The sequence below is a fragment of the Oncorhynchus mykiss genome, chromosome 10, assembly GCF_013265735.2.
Source record: "Oncorhynchus mykiss isolate Arlee chromosome 10, USDA_OmykA_1.1, whole genome shotgun sequence".
In the NCBI taxonomy this organism is placed as follows: Eukaryota; Metazoa; Chordata; class Actinopteri; order Salmoniformes; family Salmonidae; genus Oncorhynchus; species Oncorhynchus mykiss.
The window spans coordinates 48,852,489-48,877,877 of NC_048574.1; the positions used below are offsets into that span (position 1 = coordinate 48,852,489).

Genomic DNA, 25,389 nt, shown 5'->3' on the forward strand with positions numbered 1-25,389 from the left:
TCAAACTGACTTCTGTTGAAACGGGACAAAACAAAGGCTACAAAACATTTCCATACACACAACAGCTGTTAAATACTGCCACCTGACAGATAGCTAGAGGCTAGCTAAAGCTGAACTGACTGTGGTAGCTACTAGCTACTAGAAAGCTAACTAGCTGCTAGTAGTTCATTCACTTCAGTCGAGAGGGTATTAAACATTAGCTAACATAACATGTCAGTTACACCACTCGCTCAGCACTGTGAGCAAATAATTGTTTTCAAACAGCAGTTACCTTGCCAGCTAGATCAATCAACTAAGGAGTAGACAGTTTCTGCTCTGCTTTCTTATGGAACTCAGAGAAAAAGCTCAAAAGAAAGCAGCTGCCTCTGTTCATCTCGCTGTGCTGGAAAACAGCCTTCCCAACGCTATAAGGCTTCTGCATGGTCCTAAAGCACACTGGTGCCGTGTTTTGTATCACACTGTGATAAATACAATTTGGGGGGACAAAAAAAATATTTATGAATGTGGTGGGGGTCATGTACAATGGTGAAAGTTACACATCCGCTGTCAGTGATATCAGGGTGTGTGTGTGTGTTCCAGGTGTATGAGCAGACCTGTGGGTTCCCCCATGCCGACTGTGCCCCGGGTGGGAAGCGCAGTCAGTCTGCTGTGGAGGTGCTGTTCACCACTATGGATCTGGAGGGCCCCCCGTCCCACTCTGCACACACTTCTGCCTTCGGCCAGTCCCGCTCCTCTTCCTTCTCTGGGGCTGAGCCAGGGCCCACAGCGCTACAGGGGCTGCGGTGCCACAGTGAGAGGGCCACGCAGAGCTTCAACCGCAGCAGCAATGTGGCTGAGGGGCCTCAGAGGGGCCGACTGCTGGCCAATACACAGCAGCTGGTCCTGCTCTACCCCAGCCCTCACTCCCACCTTTACCCCTACCCCTGCCTGGAGCTGCACCCCATCCTGCCCCTCTCTGCTCAGGCCTACATGTCTGGCTGCTCCTCTTTCTCCTTGGACCACGCTCCAGCCCCACTGCCTCTGTCCCACTACGGCCCAAGGCCTGCTCCCCAGGCCGCCCTCCTGGACGAGTTCATCCGCTCCTCCAGTTTCTCCAACCCCTCCTCCTTGTCTCCCGGTCTGCGGCGCCAGCGCCATCGCTACAACGTGCCTCCAAGCATGGCTATCGCTCCGGGGCTGTATGCTGCCACTCTGGCTGGTTGTGGTGCTGGTCGGAGAGAATTTGGCAGAGAGGAGACGGCAGGCCACTTCAGTGATGACTCCAGCTACCAGGCAGGCCTGCCCAAGCGCTCCTGGAGCCAGTCTGATGTGAAGGTCCTCCGGCCCTCTGCCCCAGCAGCAGAGTTCCGCCCTCTAGGTCACTACCCTCACCTATCACGCCGACACTCGCCTGCACGCCCAACACACCTCCCTCTTAACCTGTCCCCCATGCCTGAACGGCCCGCCTCTGTGTGCGTGCTAGGTGCCGGGAGCAGGACAGGGAGTGGAGAGATCAGCCTCAGTGACTCAGACGTCATGTTCCCATACTACTGCCCAGGGCTAGGGAAACTGGTGCGCTCTGGCCCCCTGGCTCGGATGCGCATTTCATCTGGTAGTCTGCAGCTGGACGAGGGGGAGGAAGACTCCTTTAACTTAAGTGACCCTGAAGGCAGTGCAGCAACAAAGCGGTCATGAGCCAATCAGAGCGTTAGTATTTGTACTGGCGCTATCCCTAGCCACTCACAGCTTATTCTCTTTGGTGGGCCTGTGGTTACAATGGGAGGTCCTCCTGACCCGATAAATCTCTAAAAAGGGTTTTTGTGACCATTCCCACAGGCCCCGATGGTTCCGGTCACTGGTCATATTTGAAGATGAAGGCATGAGAGACGCACCAAACTGATGGACCTGACTTCATAAGCATGCCTCGAAGAAACCGTCAAACAATTCACATTTTTTGGGGAATAGACTTTACATGAACAAATGTAATTACTTGCACCACCTAAGATAAGTACTTGGATGAAAGACAAAACAGCCCCTCTTCAGAGTCTTACCATTTCAGTGCTGGATTTTGATGGACCTTATAGGCTACTGTACTGGTCTCACCTCACTGTCAACAGTCTAAGGAACTCCAACTGTTATTGGAATATTCCTAATGAAACAAGCCTTTTGAAAATGGTTTCAAAGACCGCAAGGACTGTGGAAAGAATAAGGACTTTCTATGCACTACTTAGCTGCACATAACAGGAAGTGGACCGGCTTCAGAAACAAAATGGGAATACTGTAGACTTGTCCACCATTCTGCCGTTGAAAGATACTGATGCAATTCAATGTATTTTCATGGAATACTGACTGACACATTCAATAAAAAAAAAAAAACAGAAATTCATAATTTAAATATTTATTTTCAAAACCAAACCAAAATGAATTTTGCAACGATTGAAGCAAAGACTATCCAATATATACATTTGACAGCTTCCTGTAAAGCTAAGTCAACAGTTTCTTTTATAAAGTTCAGATACAGAAATATAAAAAAAAATCTTGTTTTCCATCTGCATGTAATTGATGAGGAAATACAAAAATATGCAATGATCAAATGCATTATTGCCTTCACAAACTTATTATTACTATTTAATGCATTCGATGATACATGACCACAATTAAATAGAGAATATCACTACGATTTAAGTATTAGGCACCATTGGATGTTAAGTTGGCATACTTCCTCCCTTCCAAAAGGGGCTCTGTCACCACCACACCAAAGATGGCACCCTTTTGTATGTATGTGTCTGAGCTTGGCTGATAACATTCTCAAGAAAATCTTTATTTGGGATTTGTTCAAAAGGACACGACTCCCAGTAGAGTGCTCAAGGACTCAGACCAAAATGTTTCAAACATTACAATACCCACATTGCCATTTCACTTGAGCACTTGTCAAGTATTTTTGGTAGAGGGAGAGCATAGTGTCTTTAAGACAGAAAAGTCCCCCGTCTCCCTTGAGATCTAGTCTAAGTAGGGAAATAAACTAGCAAGCGTATTTAGAAAAAGCTGCATCCCCATCAAAGTGTGTGCAGTGCATATTTCCTTCAAAAGTAGATCTCCAAAGCCTCCAATAGGATTGCCCTTCTCGAGCTAAGATCCCCTAAGATAGATATGATTTGTATCTTTTGGAATGAGAGGGAGCGTGATACATCTTTTGCACAGCAAAGTCTTCCCATTTCCGATACGGTCTTTCCTAATGCCCAAAACAAGTGACCCCCTTTCCAATTGTCACCGAACAGAAGTTTCCGTTTACAGACATCCACTGGTCTGAGCCTTTCCCCCCACCCACGGACTGCTCTCAGCAGAGGTATTGAACTCCTGTGGTTTGACTAGATATGCAGTTCTCCAAACAGCAGGTTTCTAAATGCTACAAGTGACATGAAGATGGTAAGCTAGACATCAGAAACAAGTGCAGTACACTGAACATCTACAATATAGCTACTTAAACATTTTTAGTAGCAGTAAAAAAATGAACTCAAAATTGAAAACTAAACTATCCTTAATATCTGACTTAAGTAGACGTCTTATGCTCAGCAGAAGATTGATGTTACGTCCTTATAATAACATTTAAAAAAAAGACTTAAAATATTACAAAACTAAAATACTATTGACTAATATAACAGTAACACGCTTGAGCCTACTTTTAAAAGGGGTTAAATAAAATAGCATAAACATATTTCAACAAATATACAGACAAATAAAAAATAACATTTTTGGTTATAAGATCAGTGAGTGTGCACAGCAGGAGTCCTCCCTCTTTCCCTGCATCCAATGGTCCTGGTGGGGGCTGATCAGAGGAGAGGCATGGAGGATGGTGGGAAAAGGAATGGGGGATGATGGGAAAAGGCATAGAGCCTGATGATGCACTCTGGAGGCGTGGTCCTCATCAAGCGTCTAAACCTGCCCTCCACAAGCCACTAACTCACAGAAAATCTGATGGAAAAGTCCACAGAAAGAAAACACAGTTGAATGCCACCTGCTCCAAATTGTAACATGTAATCTCCAGAAGAACCATCCAGCCAATAGTCTAGTCTACGTCACTACCTATAGCCAGCCCCCCCCTCCCCTCCCCTCCCCTGCTGTCCCCTAACTCACCTCTGGAACTTGTCGATGATCCGGTTGACCATCTTGTCTGTGACTCCAGGGCAGATGTCCTCAGCCATGTGGAGGTTTTTCTCCAGCTCCTCTATCCCTCCCTTCATCTGTCCATCCCTGCGCTGCAGCTAGGAGCGGTGGAGAGACAGACAGGCAAAACAATATAGATGACTCATCTCATCTTTACAACTGTTAGAAAAGAGCGCTGGTGTAGCAGTCTCTACCTCAGTGAATACCGGGGCGATCAGTGTGGTCAAGCTGGCAGACTTCTTCAGGAGGCCTTGGTCCTGTCGTCAAATGGAAAGCAGAGGAGAACATTTTTGACTCATGATACTCTCCTGAATTGTTTGCATTAGCCCACTAATCACACAACTAACATTGTAATTACATTCACTTCCTTGTCCTCCCACCTCAGGCCAACTCACCGTTCCATTGGACACATTATTTGGATCTTTCTTCTTGCGAACAGTAGTAAAGGACCAGCCTGGCTGGGAGGAGTCATTCTCCTTGTTGCTGGACTCCCTGGGAGAGACACAACATATAGGATTATCCACAGGTTAAATGTTACTGTAGTTCAGACAGGGTCTCCGATCAAATCTTTACCAACTCTTAGTCAAGGGTACAATGTTAAGAGCCTTCACTACTCACGAGTCAGAGTCTTCAGAGCTGGAGTCTCCGTCACTGTGTCCCTCAGCTTTCCAGCGTTTCAACCGGTCTATCAGCTCAGTGAGGTAGGACGTCTTCTTGGCATTCTTCACTATGAACTTGTGCTTCAGAAGCTCCTTAGCTGTTGGCCTCTATAAAGGGGAATATTGGCCCACAATTAAAGGCAGGCTAACCATTGACAACTATATGGACTACCACTAAATAATGCAAGATTGTCTTTTATTTCTCATATCACTTGAATAAGTGCTCAGGCATTGTACTTACAAATGAAGGGTCTTTGTTGAGGCAGGAGTCTATAAACTCTTTGAAGGTCTTGGAGAAGTCTCCACTGAGGGTGGGTGGGGTGTTCTTTGGTATGAGGAAGAGGACCCGCATGGGGTGCATGTCTGAGTTGGGAGGTTCACCCTTGGCCAGCTCGATGGCAGTGATGCCCAGAGACCAAATATCAGCCTGGTGGAGGGCGAGTGTGTTAGAGAGGGGCCTGGAATTCAGTGAAATTAAGTTTGCCCTCCACTAAAGACAGAAGAGAACAGAAAGCTGGTAACCTTGGAGTCATAGGCAGACTGTTGGATGACCTCAGGGGCCATCCAGAATGGCGTGCCCACGAACGTCTCCCGTTTGATCTGGGTGTCTGTCAGCTGGCCCGCCACGCCAAAGTCTGCCAGCTTCACTTCGCCACACTCGGACAGGAGCACGTTGGCCGCTGCCAAACCACACACACAACCATGATAATGCCAACAGCAATGAGTGAAATCAATACATGGCACAAGAGCAAGACTACCGGATATATTAACCCTAATACTGCAGCTCGTCTCTACGGAAGATATTACACACACACACCTTTGATGTCCCTGTGAATCTTCCTCTCGGAGTGGAGGTAGTCCAGACCCTTCAAGATCTCCTTCAGCATGGTCGCAATCTGAAACTCGTCAAATGCCCCTGCTCGCAGCTAGACACAAGACATACAGTGAGCACACATACCACATACGCAAACCCATCAACAGACATTGGGGGGGGGGGGGACACACTGACATATTGTAACCCTTACCAGGTCCAGAGCTGAGCCACCACCAAGGTACTCCATAATGATCCATAGTTTACTGCCCTGTACAGAGAGAGGTAGAAAAGAGGGAACCATTAGACATGATTTTAGGCCGAGGCGCCGTAGGTAAACCCCCCCCAGTTCCACCCTTGTCCCACTCCCCCGGGAAAGATTTGTATCATGTTCTGCACCCGTTTCTTTACCTCTAGCCTACTTTACCTCCAGGCTACTGTTGTCACCCTCCCTTCACATTTCTCACCGGTTTAACCGGTGAAAACGTCCATGCAGCATTTGCATTGCGGACCATCTGATCTCAAATCGGTTTCATGGGAATATGCCATATTTTGCCTAGTGGCGTGCGCTGTTCAGAAAAATGCCACTATTCGCACAATCCTAAAATCTCATGGTACACGAGGCGGTGTTTTGTCTCTCAGTAACGAGAACCAAATATAATAGTATAACATGTCCAATACGATCTTTATACATGATCGTGCAGACATTTTTTTTATCTTTGATTTAACTTGATTAAAACGAGCGCCATTCACCAGAGTAGCCTGTTCTCTACGAGTAAAGCAGAGACTCTGTATAGAAGTAGAATACCGCACACGCGCAGGAAGCGTCGGGACCTTTCACTTCCCGGGAAAAGTGGTCCAGAAAAGGCAGATAGATCCCCAGCCACTCCGATGATTTTCATTTCAAAGTCATGCTGGAGCTACACATGGCCGTGAACGCGGGTTTTCCATGCAGAACGTCTCTTATGTGCAAATAGAAATAGCCTACTGTATGTGGCAACCTCACCGATCCCCTCAACCGAAAGTGCCGACATGCACGAGGCATGGGATTTGTCCACTCCGGCAAACATATATTGGGAGATCATCCAATAAAGACTCCCTAACTGACGCATATAAAAAATATATATTTTTTTTTACAAAAAAAAAAAAAAAAAAAATCACACGATGCTCCAGATTGAGGCACGAGGGAGAAGATGGGCTGCAGAACAAGAGCATACTCAGAATGAAAAGGTGGGCAAAGCTGGCATTCACCACGCCACACCGCTCTCAGCAAACATTTCAAGGCCCTGGCAAAAAAAACCAAGGGTGGGTCACGTCACCCTCTTCTAGAAATACAGGTCTTGTAACATAGCAGCACTCAAATTGGCCATTGAAGTTTTGGGGTTCACATTTTATTTTATTTATTTATTTAGTTATTTATTTCACCTTTATTTAACCACTTAGGCAAGTTGAGAACAAGTTCTCATTTACAATTGCGACCTGGCCAAGATAAAGCAAAGCAGTTCGACACAAACAACAACAACAGTTACACATGGAGTAAAACAAACATACAGTCAATAATACAGTATAAACAAGTCTATATACGATGTGAGCAAATGAGGTGAGAGAAGGGAGGTAAAGGCAAAAAAAGGCCATGGTGGCAAAGTAAATACAATATAGCAAGTAAAACACTGGAATGGTAGATTTGCAGTGGAAGAATGTGCAAGGTAGAGAGAAATAATGGGGTGCAAAGGAGCAAAATAAATAAATACAGTAGGGGGAGAGGTAGTTGTTTGGGCTAAATTATAGATGTCCTTCAGTAGTGGTTTCTTTGGAGCAATTTGACCGTGAAGGCCTGATTCACGTAGTCTCCTCTGAACAGTTGATGTTGAGGTGTGTTACTTTTTAAAATATTTATTTTAACTAGGAAAGTCAGTTAAGAACAAATTCTTATTTACTCTAATGAACTTATCCTCTGCAGCAGACAATAACGGACTGGCCATCTGGCGCACCGGGAGTTTCCCCGGTGGGCCGCTTGACAATTGGGGCCTGAGCAAAGCAAAATATAAATAACCCCAGCCCCCGCTTAAATAAAAATAACCAAGTGCTGTATGTCTGACTGGCCCAGGCGAGTGTGCTGCCAGCCCTCTGCCACTGTGGTTGGGTATTACATCTGTCAGCCTCTCTCCCCCAGCCCATTACTTTTGGTCCAGTCCATTCTAACTTTACCTGGGCCCCGCCCCTTTCCCATGTCTGTTAAGTGGTGACATTTGGATAAATAGTGGAGCAAGATGGACAAACAAAAAGAGAAATAACGTCAAGGCGGTGCTGAAAAGCAGAGAGAGAAGAGGTTGAAGTCCCATGAGGCTGATGCAGCCAAATGTTTTAAAATAAATTACAATTTGGCGCCGTTACCAGTCAATCTCAGCCTAATGAGCCCGTAGGCGCTGGCAGCAGAGAGGAGAGAGAGGGCTTTTGATCATTTTATTGGATTCCTCCTGTCTTACTCATTGGTAGGAAAAATTATTATCTAAATCGAATGTAAGATACTATATTTGTTGACGATTATATGAAAAAAAAAAAAGTGGCACCTTCATTTCTCAGATATCAAATTATATTTCAACCAAATCTTTCAGGAATATTCATTTGATGTTTCAAACTAACGATTTCAGAACAATCTGAGATGGTGGGTGTCAAATCCTCTTTCTGGTGCTTTTTGAGGTGTGTGCGTGTGTGTTACCTTGAGGTAGGAGCCGTAGTACTTGGTGACGTAGGGGCTGTCACACTGGCTGAGCACGGTGATCTCCTGCTGGATGTCCTCCATCTCATCCTCAGCCTCCTCCAGGTCTATGGTCTTGATGGCCACCACATTCTGGGTACGGTTGTCGATGCCCTTGAACACCTCGCCGAAGGAGCCCTTCCCAATACGCTCCAGCTTGGTGAACAGCTCCTCAGGGTCCGTCCGGCTGTTCTGAAGGTTCAGAGACAGAGACATAGCAGTTATGTGGCTAAAAAAATAAAATAAACATTCCTTACCCCAGGACACCTCAACAGGTGATAATCCAGGAAAATACATTTTTTTAAAAGAGGACTGTTTCAGCATAGACCTGATCATTTATTCACGGGACTTGCGTTTCAACGTAATCTCCTTCAGAGCCTTATGTTATGTGTTTATACTGCTGAATGAGTCGAAAACAGGAAGTTGCCATTTATTTAACTGACGTTGAACGGTGTGGCTACATAGTTTATTGATAGGCCGGGCTATAGAAAACTGACGATCAACTGTTTTATAAAAGAATAGCCTACCCAATGTGAAAAATCCACATGGCCTAATCTGCACTGTAACCTATCCCTAGATGACCACAAGCATGTTTCCAAATAAATGATAAACTGTCTCCTGTTAAGCTTATTATTGCCAAACCTTGTTCTAAAATGTGGGACATTTCAAATACAGCAAAGGTGAAAAGGGTGTGTGGCATTGAGATCACTTGGAAGCAGATGTGTTTTGACCGGAAAATGGGTTTCCACAGACAGATTTTTGCCCACGTGTATTTCTCAGTGTTTCCGATATTTTAATTTAGCAGCGGTGGTCCGCCGCTGCCAAGTCATGTCCTCCACTCCAAAAAAAACTAAATACGTAGAAAAGATAATGCCGTTATATATTTTTTGAAATAAAGATCAACTTTGAGAACTAACAACCACCTAAATAAAAACTAGACAGTCAGGGAGAATCTAAAATGTTAAAAAAAAAACGTCAATGGGGCCCCCATTGATATGGTTATAATGTTTGAGTCACTCAGATGGCATAAGAATACAGCATATATCGTGGATAAATGTGTAGAATTACAGGATATTTGCTTTAAAAACAGCAAACTGGTAGCCACCGCTGCTGAACAAAATACTAGGGGAAACACCAATGTATTAATCAGTACAGAGAATGGTGGAAGTCAGTGGCACCAGCCTTGATCTCTCCTTGCCCTGTCTGGCAGGTTGGCACAGAGGCAGGAATAGATTACTTTCTTGTCTACTTTCACACCTTTGGGTGTGTTGGGCTTCAGTGTGAAAGGACTGCCTAGAATGGCAGCAGCGTCAGTGTCTGGGCAGAGACTGGCTCATGGCGTCACAGAGGGCCAGAGCAGCTATAAGAGGCTGTATCCTGCACCAAGTCTCACGCATCTAGACCGTTCTGCCTCAGATAAAGCTGTGAGCACTAGGCTAATCTGGAGACTGCCCAGGCCAGGACCTTAATCAGTTTGTTACCGCCACATGGCAGAACATGTTTGGCTGGAAATAACTTCCGTCAACAGAATTTCTTGGGAGGAAGCTAGCTGTCTAAATCCAACAGGCCTATTCTGATTCAAAACTAAAAGCTGAAGAGAAAAGGCCCCTGCGCATATTGTGGAAAGAACATGCAGGCAGCATGCCCAACATTTAACATACACACGTCCTGTGCATAGGCCTGTTTCCAATGCACTGTTGACAACTAACCTAGCGCAGACTCGGGTGTTACCCACAGCAAACAAGAGTAAGGAATACTCCCTCTCAGGCCACACCCTCTTCAAGCTGACAGAACACTTCAAATGTGGCCAATGCTACTGGTCATTGTTGGCAGTATCATACCAGTCTCACAAAACAGTAAGGCTTGCCGGGCCTGATTTAGCATCAGACTTTGGACTGCAGGTAGGCCTAATGCCCATACCAGAAAACAGAGGAAATCACAAGGGAGTTGCTGATCTCCCTGGAGAGAGAGAGAGAGCGAGAGAGACAGGTGGATATCCTGCATTTAGGAATTCATTTGCCAGAGCAATGAAGCATGGTGAACAAACGTCATTACTAAAGCCCCAGGGAAATTACTAATATCAACCACCTCTCATCAATGCAGCCTTCCTGCTGTTGCACGAGGCAGCTTGAGTACTGGAGTGCTGCAAAGTAGCCTTAATGCCCATGTTTTGCAATGACCATACTAGAACTTGGCAGGGAGAGAATAATCTGCAGATGAGAGAATGTTCATATTTGTCACAATTGACTTTGCTTGCCTTATAATATGTTACATTTCAGACGTGTTAGATAACTGTGGCTAAACTGAAATAGAAAACACCTAAAGCCTAATCCCCCAATTTAATAAATTGGTACACAAACTATAACTGAAAAAGCATAGAATCTTTCAACGTCTCACTTTGGTAAAGTAATGTCATAGTTCCACCCACAAGTGTTCTCATGGAGCAATCTTCCCGCTAACGTTCAAATCATCAACGACAGAGATGAGACCTAACGCTGTAACGTTATTGCACTGAAATGTTCTCATCCATATCAGATTACAGGCTGTAAATGCAGAACAGCAGTTGTAGCTAGTAGCTTAGGCCTATTTCAAGTCCCAAATCTAGTGAACGGTGACCATATGGCAGCCCAAACAATATATCATTTGCCAAGGCAAAGGATACACAAAAGATGCTTTCAGTAGACCAGAGGCAAACACCTGTGCCTTTCTATATACAGTTGATGTCGGACGTTTACATAGTCGCTTTAAATGACTCCAACCTAGGTGTATCAACCACTCCACAAATTTCTTGTTAACAAACTATCGTTTTGGCAAGTCGGTAAGGACATCTACTTTATGCATGACACAAGTCATTTTTCCAACAATTTTTTACAGACAGATTATTTCCTTTATAATTCACTGTATCACAATTCCAGTGGGTCAGAAGTTTACATACGCTAAGTTGACTGTGCCTTTAAACAGCTTGGAAAATTCCCGAAAATGTTGTCAGGGCTTTAGAAGCTTCCTGATAGGCTAATTGACATCATTTGAGTCAATTGGAGGTGTACCTGTGGATGTATTTCAAGGCCTACCTTCAAACACAGTGCCTCTTTGCTTGACATCATGGGAAAATCAAAAGAAATCAGCCAAGATCACAGAAAAAAAATTGTAGACCTCCAAGTCTGGTTCATCCTTGGGAGCAATTTACAAAACGCCTGAAGGTACCACGTTCATCTGTACAAACAATAGTATGCAAGTATAAACACCATGGTACTTTGAGATAATGCTAAATGTCTCAAACATGAAGTGATACCGCTCAAGCCGTCATACCGCTCAGGAAGGAGACGCGTTCTGTCTCCTAGAGATGAACGTACTTTGGTGCGAAAAGTGCATATCAATCCCAGAACAACAGCAAAGGACCTTGTGAAGATGCTGGAGGAAACAGGTACAAAGTGTCTATATCCACAGTAAAACGAGTCCTATATCGACATAACCTAAAAGGCCGCTCAGCAAGGAAGAAGCCACTGCTCCAAAACCGCTATAAAAAAGCCAGACTACGGTTTGCAACTGCACATGGGACAATGATCGTCCACTGGTCTGATGAAACAAAAATAGAACTGTTTGGCCATTATGACCATCGATATGTTTGGAGGAAAAAGGGGGAGGCTTGCAAGCTGAGGAACACCATCCCAATCGTGAAGCACGGGGGTGGCAGCATCATGGTGTGGGGGTGCTTTGCTGCAGGAGGGACTGGTGCACTTCACAAAATAGATTTAAAAAAAAATCTTTGTAATAATGACAATTACAACAATACTGAATGAACACTTATTTTAACACATCAATAAAAATCAATTTAGCCTCAAATAAATAATGAAACATGTTCAATTTGGTTTAAATAATGCAAAAACAAAGTGTTGGAGAAGGAGAAGTGCAATATGTGCCATGTAAAAAAGCTAACGTTTAAGTTCCTTGCTCAGAACATGAGAACATATGAAAGCTGGTGGTTCCTTTTAACAGGAGTCTTCAATATTCCAAGGTAAGAGGTTTTAGGTTGTAGTTAATATAGTATTTATAGGACTATACCATTTGTATTTCATATACCTTTGACTATTGGATGTTCTTATAGGCACTATAGTATTGCCAGTGTAACAGTATAGCTTCCGTCTCTCTCCTCACCCCTACCTGGGCTCAAACCAGGAACACATCGACAACAGCCACACTCGAAGCAGCGTTACCCATCGCTCCACAAAAGCCGCAGTCCTTGCAGAGCAAGGGGAATAACTACTCCAAGTCTCAGAGCGAGTGACGTTTGAAACGCTATTAGCGCGCACCCCGCTAACCATTTCACATTGGTTACACCAGCCATTAGGCTGATAGGCTTGAAGTCATAAACAGCGCTGTGCTTGCGAAGAGCTGCTGGCAAAACGCACTAAAGTGCCGTTAGAATGAATGCTTACGATCCTGCTGCTGCTCTATCAAATCAGACTTAATTATAACATAATAACACACAGAAATACGAGCCTTTGGTCATTAATATGGTCGAATCCGGAAACTATCATTTTGAAAAACAAAACGTTTATTATTTCAGTAAAATACGGAACCGTTCGGTATTTTATCTAACGGGTGGCATCCCTAAGTCTAAATATTCTTGTTACATTGCACAACCTTCAATGTTACGTCATAATTACGTAAAATTCTGGCGAATTAGTTCGCAATGAGCCAGGCTGCCCAAACTGTTGCATGTACCCTGACTGCGTGCAATGAACGCAAGATAAATTACTATTTCACCTGGTCAATATTGCCTGCTAACCTTTCTTTTAGCTAAATATGCAGGTTTAAAAATATATACTTCTGTGTATTGATTTTAAGAAAGGCATTGGCGTTTATGGTTGGGGACAGTCGTCCAACGATTGTGCTTTTTTCACAAATACGCTTTTGTTAAATCATCCCCCAGCGTTGCATCGATTATATGCAACGCAGGACACTAGATAAACTAGTAATATCATCAACCATGTGTCGTTAACTAGTGATTATTATTGATTGTTTTTATAAGATAAGTTTAATGCTAGCTAGCAATTTACCTTGGTTTACTGCATTCGCGTAACAGGCAGTCTCCTCGTGGAGTGCAATGTAATGCAGGTGGTTAGAACATTGGACTAGTTAACCGTAAGGTTGCAAGATTGGATCCCCAAGCTGACAAGGTGAAAATCTGTCGTTCTGCCCCTGAACAAGGCAGTTAACCCACCGTTCCTAGGCCACCATTGAAAATAAGAATGTGTTCTTAACTGACTTGCCTAGTTAAATAAATGGTATACCTTTTTATATATATATATATATATATAGCCCAAAAATACCGATTTCCGATTGTTATGAAACCTTGAAATCGGCCCTAATTAAATCGGCCATTCCGATTAATCGGTCGACCTCTAATATATACACACACACATATATATATATATACACACACATACACTGCATTCAGAAAGTATTCAGACCTCGTCTTTTCCACATTTCGTTACATTACAGCCTTTTTCTAAAATGAATTACAATGATTTTTACCCCATCAATCTGCACACAATACCCCATAATGACAAAGCGAAAACAGGTTTAGACATTTTGGGAAATGTATTAAAAATAAAAACAGTAATACCTTGTTTGAAAAATAGTTTTTCTGGAAGCTGTGCCATTTCCCCCACGTGGGCCAGCCCCCTAGCAATTCAAGTACTAGCCAATGAGCTTCCGGCCCTCGCCATTTGAGTGACAGCTAGCAAGATACACACAGCAGAGCAAGAGCAATGACATGGTGCACATATCTGCACATATGTGACGTAGTATGCAACTTTCTGGGACCACTTTTGGCTCATGAGCGCTACTTTCAGAACTATTGGCTAAAAAGTATACAGAAAGTACAGATGCTCTTTAACAGGCTGAGCCAGAAGAGCTTCAATGCACTTTGGCATAGATTCTACAAGTGTCAAACTCTATTGCTGGAAGGCGACGCCATTCTTTCACGATAAATTCCATCATTTGGTGTTTAGTTGATGGTGGTGGAAAACGCCGTCTCAGGCACTGCTCTAGAATCTTCCATAATTGTTCAATTGGGTTAAGATCTGGGGACTGAGACGGCCGTGGCATATGGTTTACATCATTTTCATGCTCATCAAACCATTCAGTGTCCACTCGTGCCCTGTGGATGGGGGCTTTTTCATCCTATGTGGGCAAAGCCAAGGAGGGGCTTTTCTGCAACTTCGCTATTACTATTACACTGTTATTATCAGTAGTATTTCATTATTATTATTCAAGTTATTACCTCTAAATATTAGTCTAGTATACAAATTAAGAAATGTCAATTTGGAGAGGATGCAGGAAAAACGCAGATTCCGATTTTGACGCACTAAACCATTCCCACCCAGTCAGATGCGTCTTTCCCTCCACTTTCCCGATCGATTCGCATAACGTCACCAACGCTACTGGGGTCATTCTCTATGGAATTATGTTGTTCAGAGGACGCAGTAAAGAGAGAAAAATAATACATTTCTGGAAAAATAATGCGCTACTGAAAATATTATGATAGAGGCTATGAATCCTGTAGGATGAATCATGAAGAGAGCTGGGCCACGTTTCATTCAGTTGCACCACATGTAATAAGAGAGGAAACGCAAAACTGGCACCTGTCGTCATTCCCTGCACATATGCTGACCCTGCAACAAGACATAGGTTGTTGTTTTCTATCTGATTAAAAGAGATGAAGTCCAGACAGGCTTGGCCTATTTTAGGAAATGGACATACGGAAAAAGTGAACTCATACATGCACACCACCCACCTAAAAGGACCCATCAATCAAGCTGCCTGCAGCGCATCTAATTCAGCCATAAACAAATCACATTTGTCCTTTCCCAAAAACATTAAAAACCTTGCCTTCAAATCCTCCAAAATTAATGTTAAATCAATGTAGCCCATCATATAAATTGACGAGGATCAGTGGTGGAAAAAGTACTCAACTGTCATACTTCAGTAAAAGTATACAGTACATTCGGAAAGTATTTAGACCCCTTGACTTTTTCCACATTTTGTTACGGTGCAGCCTTACTCTAAAATTGATTCAATCGTGTTGTCCCTCAATCTACACACACACACACTGTAATAAATTTGCATAAAAAAATATCACATTTATATAAGTATTCAGTACTGTTACTCAGTACTTTGTTGAAGCACCTTTGGCAGCAATTACAGCCTCAAGTCCTCTTGGGTATGACACTACAAGCTTGGTACACCTGTATTTGGGGAGTTTCTACCGTTCTTCTCTGCAGATCGTCTCAAGCTCTGTCAGGTTGGATGGGGAGCGTCGCTGCACAGTTATTTTCAGGTCTCTCCAGAGATGTTCAATCGGGTTCAAGTCCGAGCTCTGGCTGGGCCACTCAAGAACATTCAGAGACTTGTCCCGAAGCCACTCCTGCGTTGTCTTGGCTGCGTGATAAGGGTCATTGTCCTGTTGGAAGATGAACCTTCGCCCAAGTCTGAGGTCCTGAGCGCTCTGGAACAGGTTTTCATCAAGGATCTCTCTGTACTTTGCTCCGTTCATCTTTCCCTCGATCCTACCTAATCTCCCAGTCCCTGCCGCTGAAAAACATCCTGACAGCATGATGCTGCCCCCACCATGCTTCACTGTAGGGATGGTGCCAGGTTTCCTCCAGACGTGACACTTGGCATTCAGGCCAAAGAGTTCAATCTTGGTCTCATCAGACCAGAGAATCTTGTTTCTCATTGTCTGAGAGTCCTTTAGGTGCCTTTTGGCTAACTCCAAGCGGGCTGTCATGTGCCTTTTACTGAGGAGTAGCTTCTGTCTGGCCACTCTACCATACAGGCCTGATTGGTGGAGTGGTGCAGAGATGGTGGTCCTTCTGGGAGAACCTTCCAGAAGGACCACCATCTCCACAGAGGAACTCTGAAGCTCTGTCAGAGTGACCATCGGATTATTGGTCACCTTCCTGACCAAGGCCCTTTTCCCCCGATTGCTTAGTTTGGCCATGCAGCCAGCTCTAGGAAGAAATTTGGTTCCAAACTTCTCCCATTTAAGAATTATGGAGGCCACTGTGTTGTTGGGGACCTTCAAATGCTGCAGAAATGTTTTGGTACCCTTCCCAAATCTGTTCCTCGACACAATCCTGTCTCGGAGCTCTACGGACAAGTCCTTCGACCTCATGGCTTGGTTTTTACATTGTCAACTGTGGGACCTTATATAAAACAGGTGTGTGCCTTTCTAAATCATGTCCAATCAATTAAATTTACCAAAGGTGGACTCCAATTTATATAAAAAATCTCAAGGATGATCAATGGAAACATGATGCACCTGAGCTCAATTTCAAGTCTCATAAGCAAAGTGTCTGAATACTTATACACACTTATATACACACACATTTACAAACATTTCTAAAAGCCTGTTTTCACTTTGTCATTATGGGGTATTGTGTGTAGATTGAGGGCATGTAAAAAATAAATAAAAAATCCTATATTTTTTAATAAGGCTGTAACATAACAAAATGTGGGAAAAGTCATGGGGTTTGAATACTTTCCCAATGCACTGTAGATACCTTAATAGAAAGTTACTCAAATAAAAGTATTTGGTACTAAATACACTTAAGTATCAAAAGTAAAAATAATTTCAAATTCCTTAAATTAAGCAAAGCAGACATTTTCTTATTCTGGAAGCTGTGTCATTTCCCCCACGTGGGCCAGCCCCCTAGCAATTCAAGTACAGGCACACTCAGACAATTTACAAATGATGCATTTGATGCATCCCGTTACGGGGTCTGAGACGCCGAAGCTTCCCACGCTTAGCTCTGACAAATTGAAAACCCCAGTCATTGGCGACTCCATTACCCGCAGTATTGGACTTAAAACGAATCATCCAGCGATCATACACTGTTTACCAGGGGGCAGGGATACCGACGTTAAGGCTAATCTGAAGATGGTGCTGGCTAAAGCTAAAACTGGTGAGTGTAGAGAGTATAGAGATATTGTTATCCACGTCAGCACCAACGATGTTAGGATGAAACAGTCAGAGGTCACCAAGCGCAACATAGCTTCAGCATGTAAATCAGCTAGAAAGATGTGTCGTCATCGAGTAATTGTCTCTGGCCCCCTCCCAGTTAGGGGGAGTGATGAGCTCTACAGCAGTCTCACAACTCAATCGCTGGTTGAAAACATAGATTTTGTAGATAATTGGTCCTCTTTCTGGGACTCACCCACAAACAGGACCAAGCCTGATCTGCTGAGGAGTGACGGACTCCATCCTAGCTGGAGGGGTGCTCTCATCTTATCTACGAACATAGACAGGGCTCTAACTCCCCTAGCTCCACAATGAAATAGAGTGCAGGCCAGGCAGCAAGCGGTTAGCCAGCCTGCCAGCTTAGTGGAGTCTGCCACTAGCACAGTCAGTGTAGTCAGCTCAGCTATCCCCGTTGAGACCGTGTCTGTGCCTCGACCTGGGTTGGGCAAAACTAAACATGGCTGTGTTCGCCTTAGCAATCTCACTAGGATAAAGACCTCCTCCATTCCTGTCATTATTGAAAGAGATCATGATACCTCACATCTCAAAATAGGGCTACTTAATGTTAGATCCCTAACTTCAAAGGCAATTATAGTCAATGAACTAATCACTGATCATAATCTTGATGTGATTGGCCTGACTGAAACATGGCTTAAGCCTGATGAATTTACTGTGTTAAATGAGGCCTCACCACCTGGTTACACTAGTGACCATATCCCCTGTGCATCCCACAAAGGCGGAGGTGCTGCTAACATTTACGATGGCAAATTTCAATTTACAAAAAAAAATAGATGATTTCGTCTTTTGAGCTTCTAGTCATGAAATCTATGCAGCCTACTCAATCACTTTTTATAACTACTGTTTACAGGCCTTCTGGGCCATATACAGCGTTCCTCATTGAGTTCCCTGAATTCCTATCGGACCTTGTAGTCATAGCAGATAATATTCCAATTTTTAGTGACTTTAATATTCACATGGAAAAGTCCACAGACCCACTCCAAAAGGCTTTCGGAGCCATCATCGACTCAGTGGGTTTTGTCCAACATGTCTCTGGACCTACTCACTGTCACACTCTGGGCCTAGATTTGTACCATGGAATAAATGTTGTGGATCTTAATGTTTTTCCTCATAATCCTGGACTATCGGACCACCATTTTATTACGCTTGCAATTGCAACAAATAATCTGCTCAGACCCCAACCAAGGAGCATCAAAAGTCATGCTATAAATTCACAGACAACACAAAGATTCCTTGATGCCCTTCCAGATTCCCTCTGTCTACCCAAGGACGTCAAGAGGACAAAAATCAGTTAACCACCTAACTGAGGAACTCAATTTAACCTTGCGCAATACCCTATATGCAGTTGCACCCCTAAAAACATTTCTCATAAGAAACTAGCTCCCTGGTACACAGAAAATACCCGAGCTCTGAAGCAAGCTTCCAGAAAATTTGAACGGAAATGGCGCCACACCAAACTGGGAGTCTTCCGACTGGCTTTGAAAGACAGTACCGTGCAGTATCGAAGAGCCCTTGATGCTGCTCGATCATCCTATTTTTCCAACTTAATTGAGTAAAATAAGAACAATCTGAAATGTATTTTTGATACTGTCGCAAAGCTAACTAAAAAGCAGCATCCCCCAAGTGAGGATGGCTTTCACTTTAGCAGTAATAAATTCATGAACTTCTTTGAGGAAAAGATCATGAATATTAGAAAGCAAATTACAGACTCCTCTTTAAAACTGCATATTCCTTCAAAGCTCAGTTGTCCTGAGTCTGCACAACTCTTGCCAGGACCTAGGATCAAGAGAGACAAGTGTTTTAGTACTATATCTCTTGACACAATGATGAAAATAATCATGGCCTCTAAACCTTCAAGCTGCATACTGGACCCTATTCCAACTAAACTACTGAAAGAGCCGCTTCTTGTGCTTGGCCCTCCTATGTTGAACATAATAAACGGCTCTCTATCCACCGGATGTGTACCAAACTCACTAAAAGTGGCAGTAATAAAGCCTCTCTTGAAAAAGCCAAACCTTGACACAGAAAATATTTTTTTTAACTATCGGCCTATATCGAATCTTCCATTCCTCTCAAAAATGTTAGAAAAGGCTGTTGCGCAGCAACTCACTGCCTTCCTGAAGATAAACAATGTTTTCGAAATGCTTCAGTCTGATTTTAGACCCCATCATAGCACTGAGACTGCACTTGAGAAGGTGCTAAATTACCTTTTAATGGCATCAGACCGAGGCTCTAGATTTGTCCTCGTGCTCCTAGACCTTAGTGCTGCTTTTGATACCATCGATCACCACATTCTTTTGGAGAGATTGGAAACACAAATTGGTCTACACGGACAAGTTCTGGCTTGGTTTAGATCTTATCTGTCAGAAAGATATGTTTGTCCTCTGATAAATCAACTGTAAATTTCGGTATTCCTCAATGTTCCGTTTTAGGAACCGTTTGTTTTCACTATATATATTTTACCTCTTAGGGATGTCATTCAAAAACATAATGTTCACTTTCACGGCTATGCGGATGACACACAGCTGTACATTTCAATGAAACATGGTGAAGCCCCAAAATTGCCCTCGCTAGAAGCCTGTGTTTCAGACATAAGGAAGTGGATGGCTGCAAACATTCTACTTTTAAATTCAAACAAAACAGAGATGCTTGTTCTAGGTCCCAAGAAGCAAAGAGATCTTCTGTTGAATCTGACAATTAATCTTAATGGTTGTACAGTCGTCTAAAATAAAACTGAAGGACCTCAGCATTACTCTGGACCCTGATCTCTCTTTTGACGAACATATCAAGACTGTTTCAAGGACAGCTTCTTTCCATCTACGTAACATTGAAAAATCTGAAACTTTCTGTCCTAAAATGATGCAGAATAATCCATGCTTTTTTTACTTCTAGGTTAGACTACTGCAATGCTCTACTTTCTGACTATCCGGATAAAGCACTAAATAAACTTCAGTTAGTGCTAAATACGGCTGCTAGAATCCTGACTAGAACCAAAAAATATGATGATATTACGCCAGTGCTAGCCTCCCTACACTGGCTTCCTGTCAAGGCAAGGGCTAACCTACAAAGCATTACATGGGCTTGCTCCTACCCATCTCTCTGATTTGGTCCTGCCGTACAGATCTACACGTACGCTACGGTCACAAGACGCAGGCCTCCTAATTGTCCCTAGAATTTCTAAGCAAACAGCTGGAGGCAGAGCTTTCTCCTATAGAGCTCCATTTTTATGGAATGGTCTGCCTACCCATGTGAGAGACGCAAACTCGGTCTCAACCTTTAAGTCTTTACTGAAGACTCATCTCTTCAGTGGGTCATATGATTGAGTGTAGTCTGGCCCAGGAGTGTGAAGGTGAACGGAAAGGCTCTGGAGCAACGAACCGCCCTTGCTGTCTCTGCCTGGCCGGTTCCCCTCTTTCCACTGGGATTCTCTGCATCTAACCCTATTACAGGGGCTGAGTCACTGGCTTACTGGTGCTCTTTCATGCCGTCCCTAGGAGGGGTGCGTCACTTGAGTGGGTTGAGTCACTGATGTGATCTTCCTGTCTGGGTTGGCACCCCCACTTGGGTTGTGCCGTGGAGGAGATCTTTGTGGGCTATACTCGGCCTTGTCTCAGGATGGTAAGTTGGTGGTTGAAGATATCCCTCTAGTGGTGTTGGGGCTGTGCTTTGGCAAAGTGGGTGGGGTTATATCCTTCCTGTTTGGCCCTGTCCGCGGGTATCATCGGATGGAGCCACAGTGTCTCAGCCTCCAGTATTTATGCTGCAGTAGTTTGTGTCAGGAAGCTAGGGTCAGTTTGTTATACACTGCTCAAAAAAATAAAGGGAACACTAAAATAACACATCCTAGATCTGAATGAATGAAATATTCTTATTAAATACTTTTTTCTTTACATAGTTGAATGTGCTGACAACAAAAACAAACAAAAATTATCAATGGAAATCAAATTTATCAACCCATGGAGGTCTGGATTTGGAGTCACACTCAAAATTAAAGTGGAAAACCACACTACAGGCTGATCCAACTTTGATGTAATGTCCTTAAAACAAGTAAAATTGAGGCTCAGTAGTGTGTGTGGCCTCCACATGCCTGTATGACCTCCCTACAACGCCTGGGCATGCTCCTGATGAGGTGGCGGATGGTCTCCTGAGGGATCTCCTCCCAGACCTGGACTAAAGCATCCGCCAACTCCTGCACAGTCTGGATGGAGCGAGACATGATGTCCCAGATGTGCTCAATTGGATTCAGGTCTGGGGAACAGGCGGGCCAGTTTATAGCATCAATGCCTTCCTCTTGCAGGAACTGCTGACACACTCCAGTCATAGCATTGTCTTGCATTAGGAGGAACCCAAGGCCAACCGAACCAGCATATGGTCTCACAAGGGGTCTGAGGATCTCATCTCGGTACTTAATGGCAGTCAGGCTACCTCTGGCGAGCACATGGAGGGCTGTGTGGCCCCCCCAAAGAAATGCCACCCCACACCATGACTGACCCACCGCCAAACCGGTCATGCTGGAGGATGTTGCAGGCAGCAGAACGTTCTCCACGGCGTCTCCAGACTCTGTCATGTCGGTCACATGTGCTCAGTGTGAACCTGCTTTCATCTGTGAAGAGCACAGGGCGCCAGTGGCGAATTTGCCAATCTTGGTGTTCTCTGGCAAATGCCAAACGTCCTGCACGGTGTTGGGCTGTAAGCACAACCCCCACTTGTGGACGTCGGGCCCTCATACCACCCTCATGGAGTCTGTTTCTGACCGTTTGAGCAGACACATGCACATTTGTGACCTGCTGGAGGTCATTTTGCAGGGCTCTGGCAGTGCTCCTCCTTGCACAAAGGCGGAGGTAGCGGTCCTGCTGCTGGGTTGTTGCCCTCCTACGGCCTCCTCCACGTCTCCTGATGTACTGGCCTGTCTCCTGGTAGCGCCTCCATGCTCTGGACACTACGCTGACAGACACAGCAAACCTTCTTGCCACAGCTCGCATTGATGTACCATCCTGGATGAGCTGCACTACCTGAGCCACTTGTGTGGGTTGTAGACTCCGTCTCATGCTACCACTAGAGTGAAAGCACCGCCAGCATTCAAAAGTGACCAAAACATCAGCCAGGAAGCATAGGAACTGAGAAGTGGTCTGGTCACCACCTGCAAAACCACTCCTTTATTGGGGGTGTCTTGCTAATTGCCTATAATTTCAACCTGTTGTCTATTCCATTTGCACAACAGCATGTGAAATGTATTGTCAATCAGTGTTGCTTCCTAAGTGGACAGTTTGATTTCACAGAAGTGTGATTGACTTGGAGTTACATTGTGTTGTTTAAGTGTTCCCTTTATTTTTTTGAGCAGTGTATATGGAGTACTTCTCCTGTCTTATCCAGTGTCCTGTGTGAATTTAAGTATGCTCTCTCTAATTCTCTCTCTCGGAGGACCTGAGCCCTAGGACCATGCCTCAGGACTACCTGGCATGATGACTACTTGCTGTCCCCAGTCCACCTGGCCGTGCTGCTACTCCAGTTTCAACTGTTCTGCCTGCGGCTATGGTATCCTGACCTGTTCACCGGACGTGCAACCTGTCCCAGACCTATTATTTGACCATGCTGGTCATTTATGAACATTTGAACATCTTGGCCATGTTCTGTTATAATCCCCACCCGGCACAGCCAGAAGAGGACTGGCCACCCCTCATAGGAAGAAACCTAGAGAGGAACCAGGCTGAGTTTTTCCTAGCCAACGTGCTTCAACACCTGCATTGCTTGCTGTTCTGGGTTTTAGGCTGGGTTTCGGTACAGCACTTTGAGATATCAGCTGATGTACGAAGGGCTATATAAATAAATTGGATTTGATTTGTGTTTAGTGAGTCCACCATATCAGCGGCAGTAAGGATGACCACGTGTTCTCTTGACAAGTGTAGGGATGACCACGTGTTCTCTTGATAAGTGTGAATTGGACCATTTTCCTGTCCTGCAAAGCATTCAAAATGTAACAAGTAATTTTGGGCGTCAAGGAGAATGCAGAGAGTAAAAAGTACATTATTTTCTTTAGGAATGTAGTGAACTAAAAGTTTGCAAAAATATAAATAGTAAAGCAAAGTAAAGACACCACAAAAAAACGACTTCACACCACTGACGAGGATAGAGACAATTGACAACTTTTAGAAAATAGAAACATGCACGCAACCTGCCCATAGCCTAATGACCAGCCTGTCCATAGCCTAATGATCATCCTGTCCATAGCCTAATGATCAGCCTGTCCATAGCCTAATGATCAGCCATTGATCAATTTTAGTGAAGCAATGCGGGTGATGAATACACTTTCCCCCAACACACGTGTAAATATTGCACTATAAATTGGCAATGAACTGGAGGGGAAGTTTGAATGGCGAGAGTGACATGTAGCCTAGCTCTGGTGTGATATGATAACATTGGCTAAATTGATACCTTGCTGCACTGATGCATTGCAAATATATATAAAAAAAATAAAATAAAAACAGGCAGAGAAATGAATGAATAATTCACACAATTAACCCAGACCTGCCATTGGCAGTTTTGGCATGTCAGTGGCAGTGTCATCAGTTTCTCTTTCGCATTGTTCAATTTTTTACATCTATCTAATTTGGTTTGTTTGGTTAAGTATTTCTCACGTGACCAAATGTGAACGAAGAGTCATCCGTCATTGAACTTCAAACACTTCATTGAAGAATCCCTGCTGTCGAACAATCACCGACGAACGGGAAGTTGACTTCGGCTACCAAAACTTCGACAAGCCTCAAGAAAAAAAAAAGTTGAACCCTGCCGAACACCAAAAAAACGAACACAAACGTCGTCATAATATATGCGCGAACTGTTTCGACTGGGACGCATAGGTCACGAAGTATTGCGCTACCGGTGCTGGCACATGCGCAGATCAAATACACCGCTGGAACGCTGATTAAAGGGCCGAGTTTAGTTACATGTCCTAATAATTCACGTGTTTTAATCGGCTGTATGCTTACTTTGATTTTGACATTACGCCGATTACGATAAGCAGAGTTAAGTGTGTACATGACTATTGCCATACGTTACTCGGCAATGTACTGCCATAATCAGTTTAACATCCAATTATGATTGTACGTACGTTGACAGACGCTAAACGTACGTTGACAGACGTGTCCTTCCTTCCCGCGAACTGCCGATATATACCCGAGTGCTCAAAAAGCTGGTTAGCTAATTGATTTATGTCATGCCCTCAAAACGGTCTAGCAACAATACACCAACTGGATACAAAACTAGCTAAGTTAGCAAAGTAACTTAACTACAGCGGCTTACGTTCGTTAACTACCTAGTTATGAAGTTACACACTAGCAACGCCCTGCAATCTTGCTAACTGACGTTACTCAACTAAATGCAAGAAAGCTATTTAACGTGAAATGGTTGTTGTTGAAAAAAAGTTGGGAGGCCTCCACTTACCTGCATCCCAGGCACTTGCACCGCAACCGGTGACTGGGCCATCTTCCGCATCCAAAGGAATAACAGAAAACCAACCGATTAACGTTTTAGATAACTAGCCTAGCGAACTAACGTCAGGCAACCCAGTATGCGGTTTATATTCGCTAGTTAACGGTAGCAACCTCTTTTCCTTTGAAAAACGTAGCTAACTGCTAAAGTCGTCGTAGCTAGCTGACATTACACACCCAGCCTTAACGCTAGGCTAGCTACTTCAAAACAACAGACGACTGACTATTCCATGACATCGATCTTGATGTTTTAACATTCATTTATAGTTGTAAAACAATGTATTTGATGTTACGACAGGCTATTCATCTGTGGATTTAGCTAGTAAAAAATACATCCAAAAGTGCAAGCAGTCGACGACTTGTTGTCAGAACTACGTTGATGTGGCTGGCTGGCTTTATGCCATGTTCATATGCTAGAGGGAACTCGGAAATTTCCAACTTGCTAACTGGTTATCGTTATACACGTGCTGCGTTCAATCAGTCAG

At 44.0% G+C, this 25,389-nt stretch overlaps 2 protein-coding genes across 4 annotated transcripts in view; one reads left to right on the forward strand and one right to left on the reverse strand.

The window, feature by feature from the left end:
• LOC110534170 (FERM domain-containing protein 7) overlaps window positions 1-3,444 on the forward strand; it is a 15,329-nt gene extending 11,885 nt beyond the window's left edge. The window contains exon 13 of the mRNA XM_021618877.2: window positions 580-3,444. Within this exon, the coding sequence (XP_021474552.2) occupies window positions 580-1,674 (1,095 nt within the window). The 3' untranslated portion in view covers window positions 1,675-3,444. The remainder of the gene's footprint in view (window positions 1-579) is intronic.
• LOC110534171 (serine/threonine-protein kinase 26) lies at window positions 2,364-25,389 on the reverse strand. Of its 3 annotated transcripts, none has more exons than XM_021618879.2 (11): window positions 24,858-25,369; window positions 8,333-8,563; window positions 5,828-5,884; window positions 5,620-5,728; window positions 5,325-5,482; window positions 5,044-5,229; window positions 4,762-4,910; window positions 4,539-4,635; window positions 4,338-4,400; window positions 4,114-4,241; window positions 2,364-3,951 (listed from the first exon to the last, which is right to left on the reverse strand). In XM_021618879.2, exons 1-11 carry the CDS (start codon window positions 24,906-24,908, stop codon window positions 3,936-3,938), a joined length of 1,245 nt encoding a protein of 414 aa, XP_021474554.2. In that variant the 5' UTR covers window positions 24,909-25,369; the 3' UTR covers window positions 2,364-3,935. The 3 variants fall into 3 exon arrangements, with proteins under 3 accessions (XP_021474554.2, XP_021474556.2, XP_021474555.2); XM_021618881.2 differs by lacking the exon at window positions 24,858-25,369 and adding an exon at window positions 24,053-24,279; XM_021618880.2 differs by lacking the exon at window positions 2,364-3,951 and having other exon boundaries at window positions 4,110-4,241; window positions 24,858-25,389.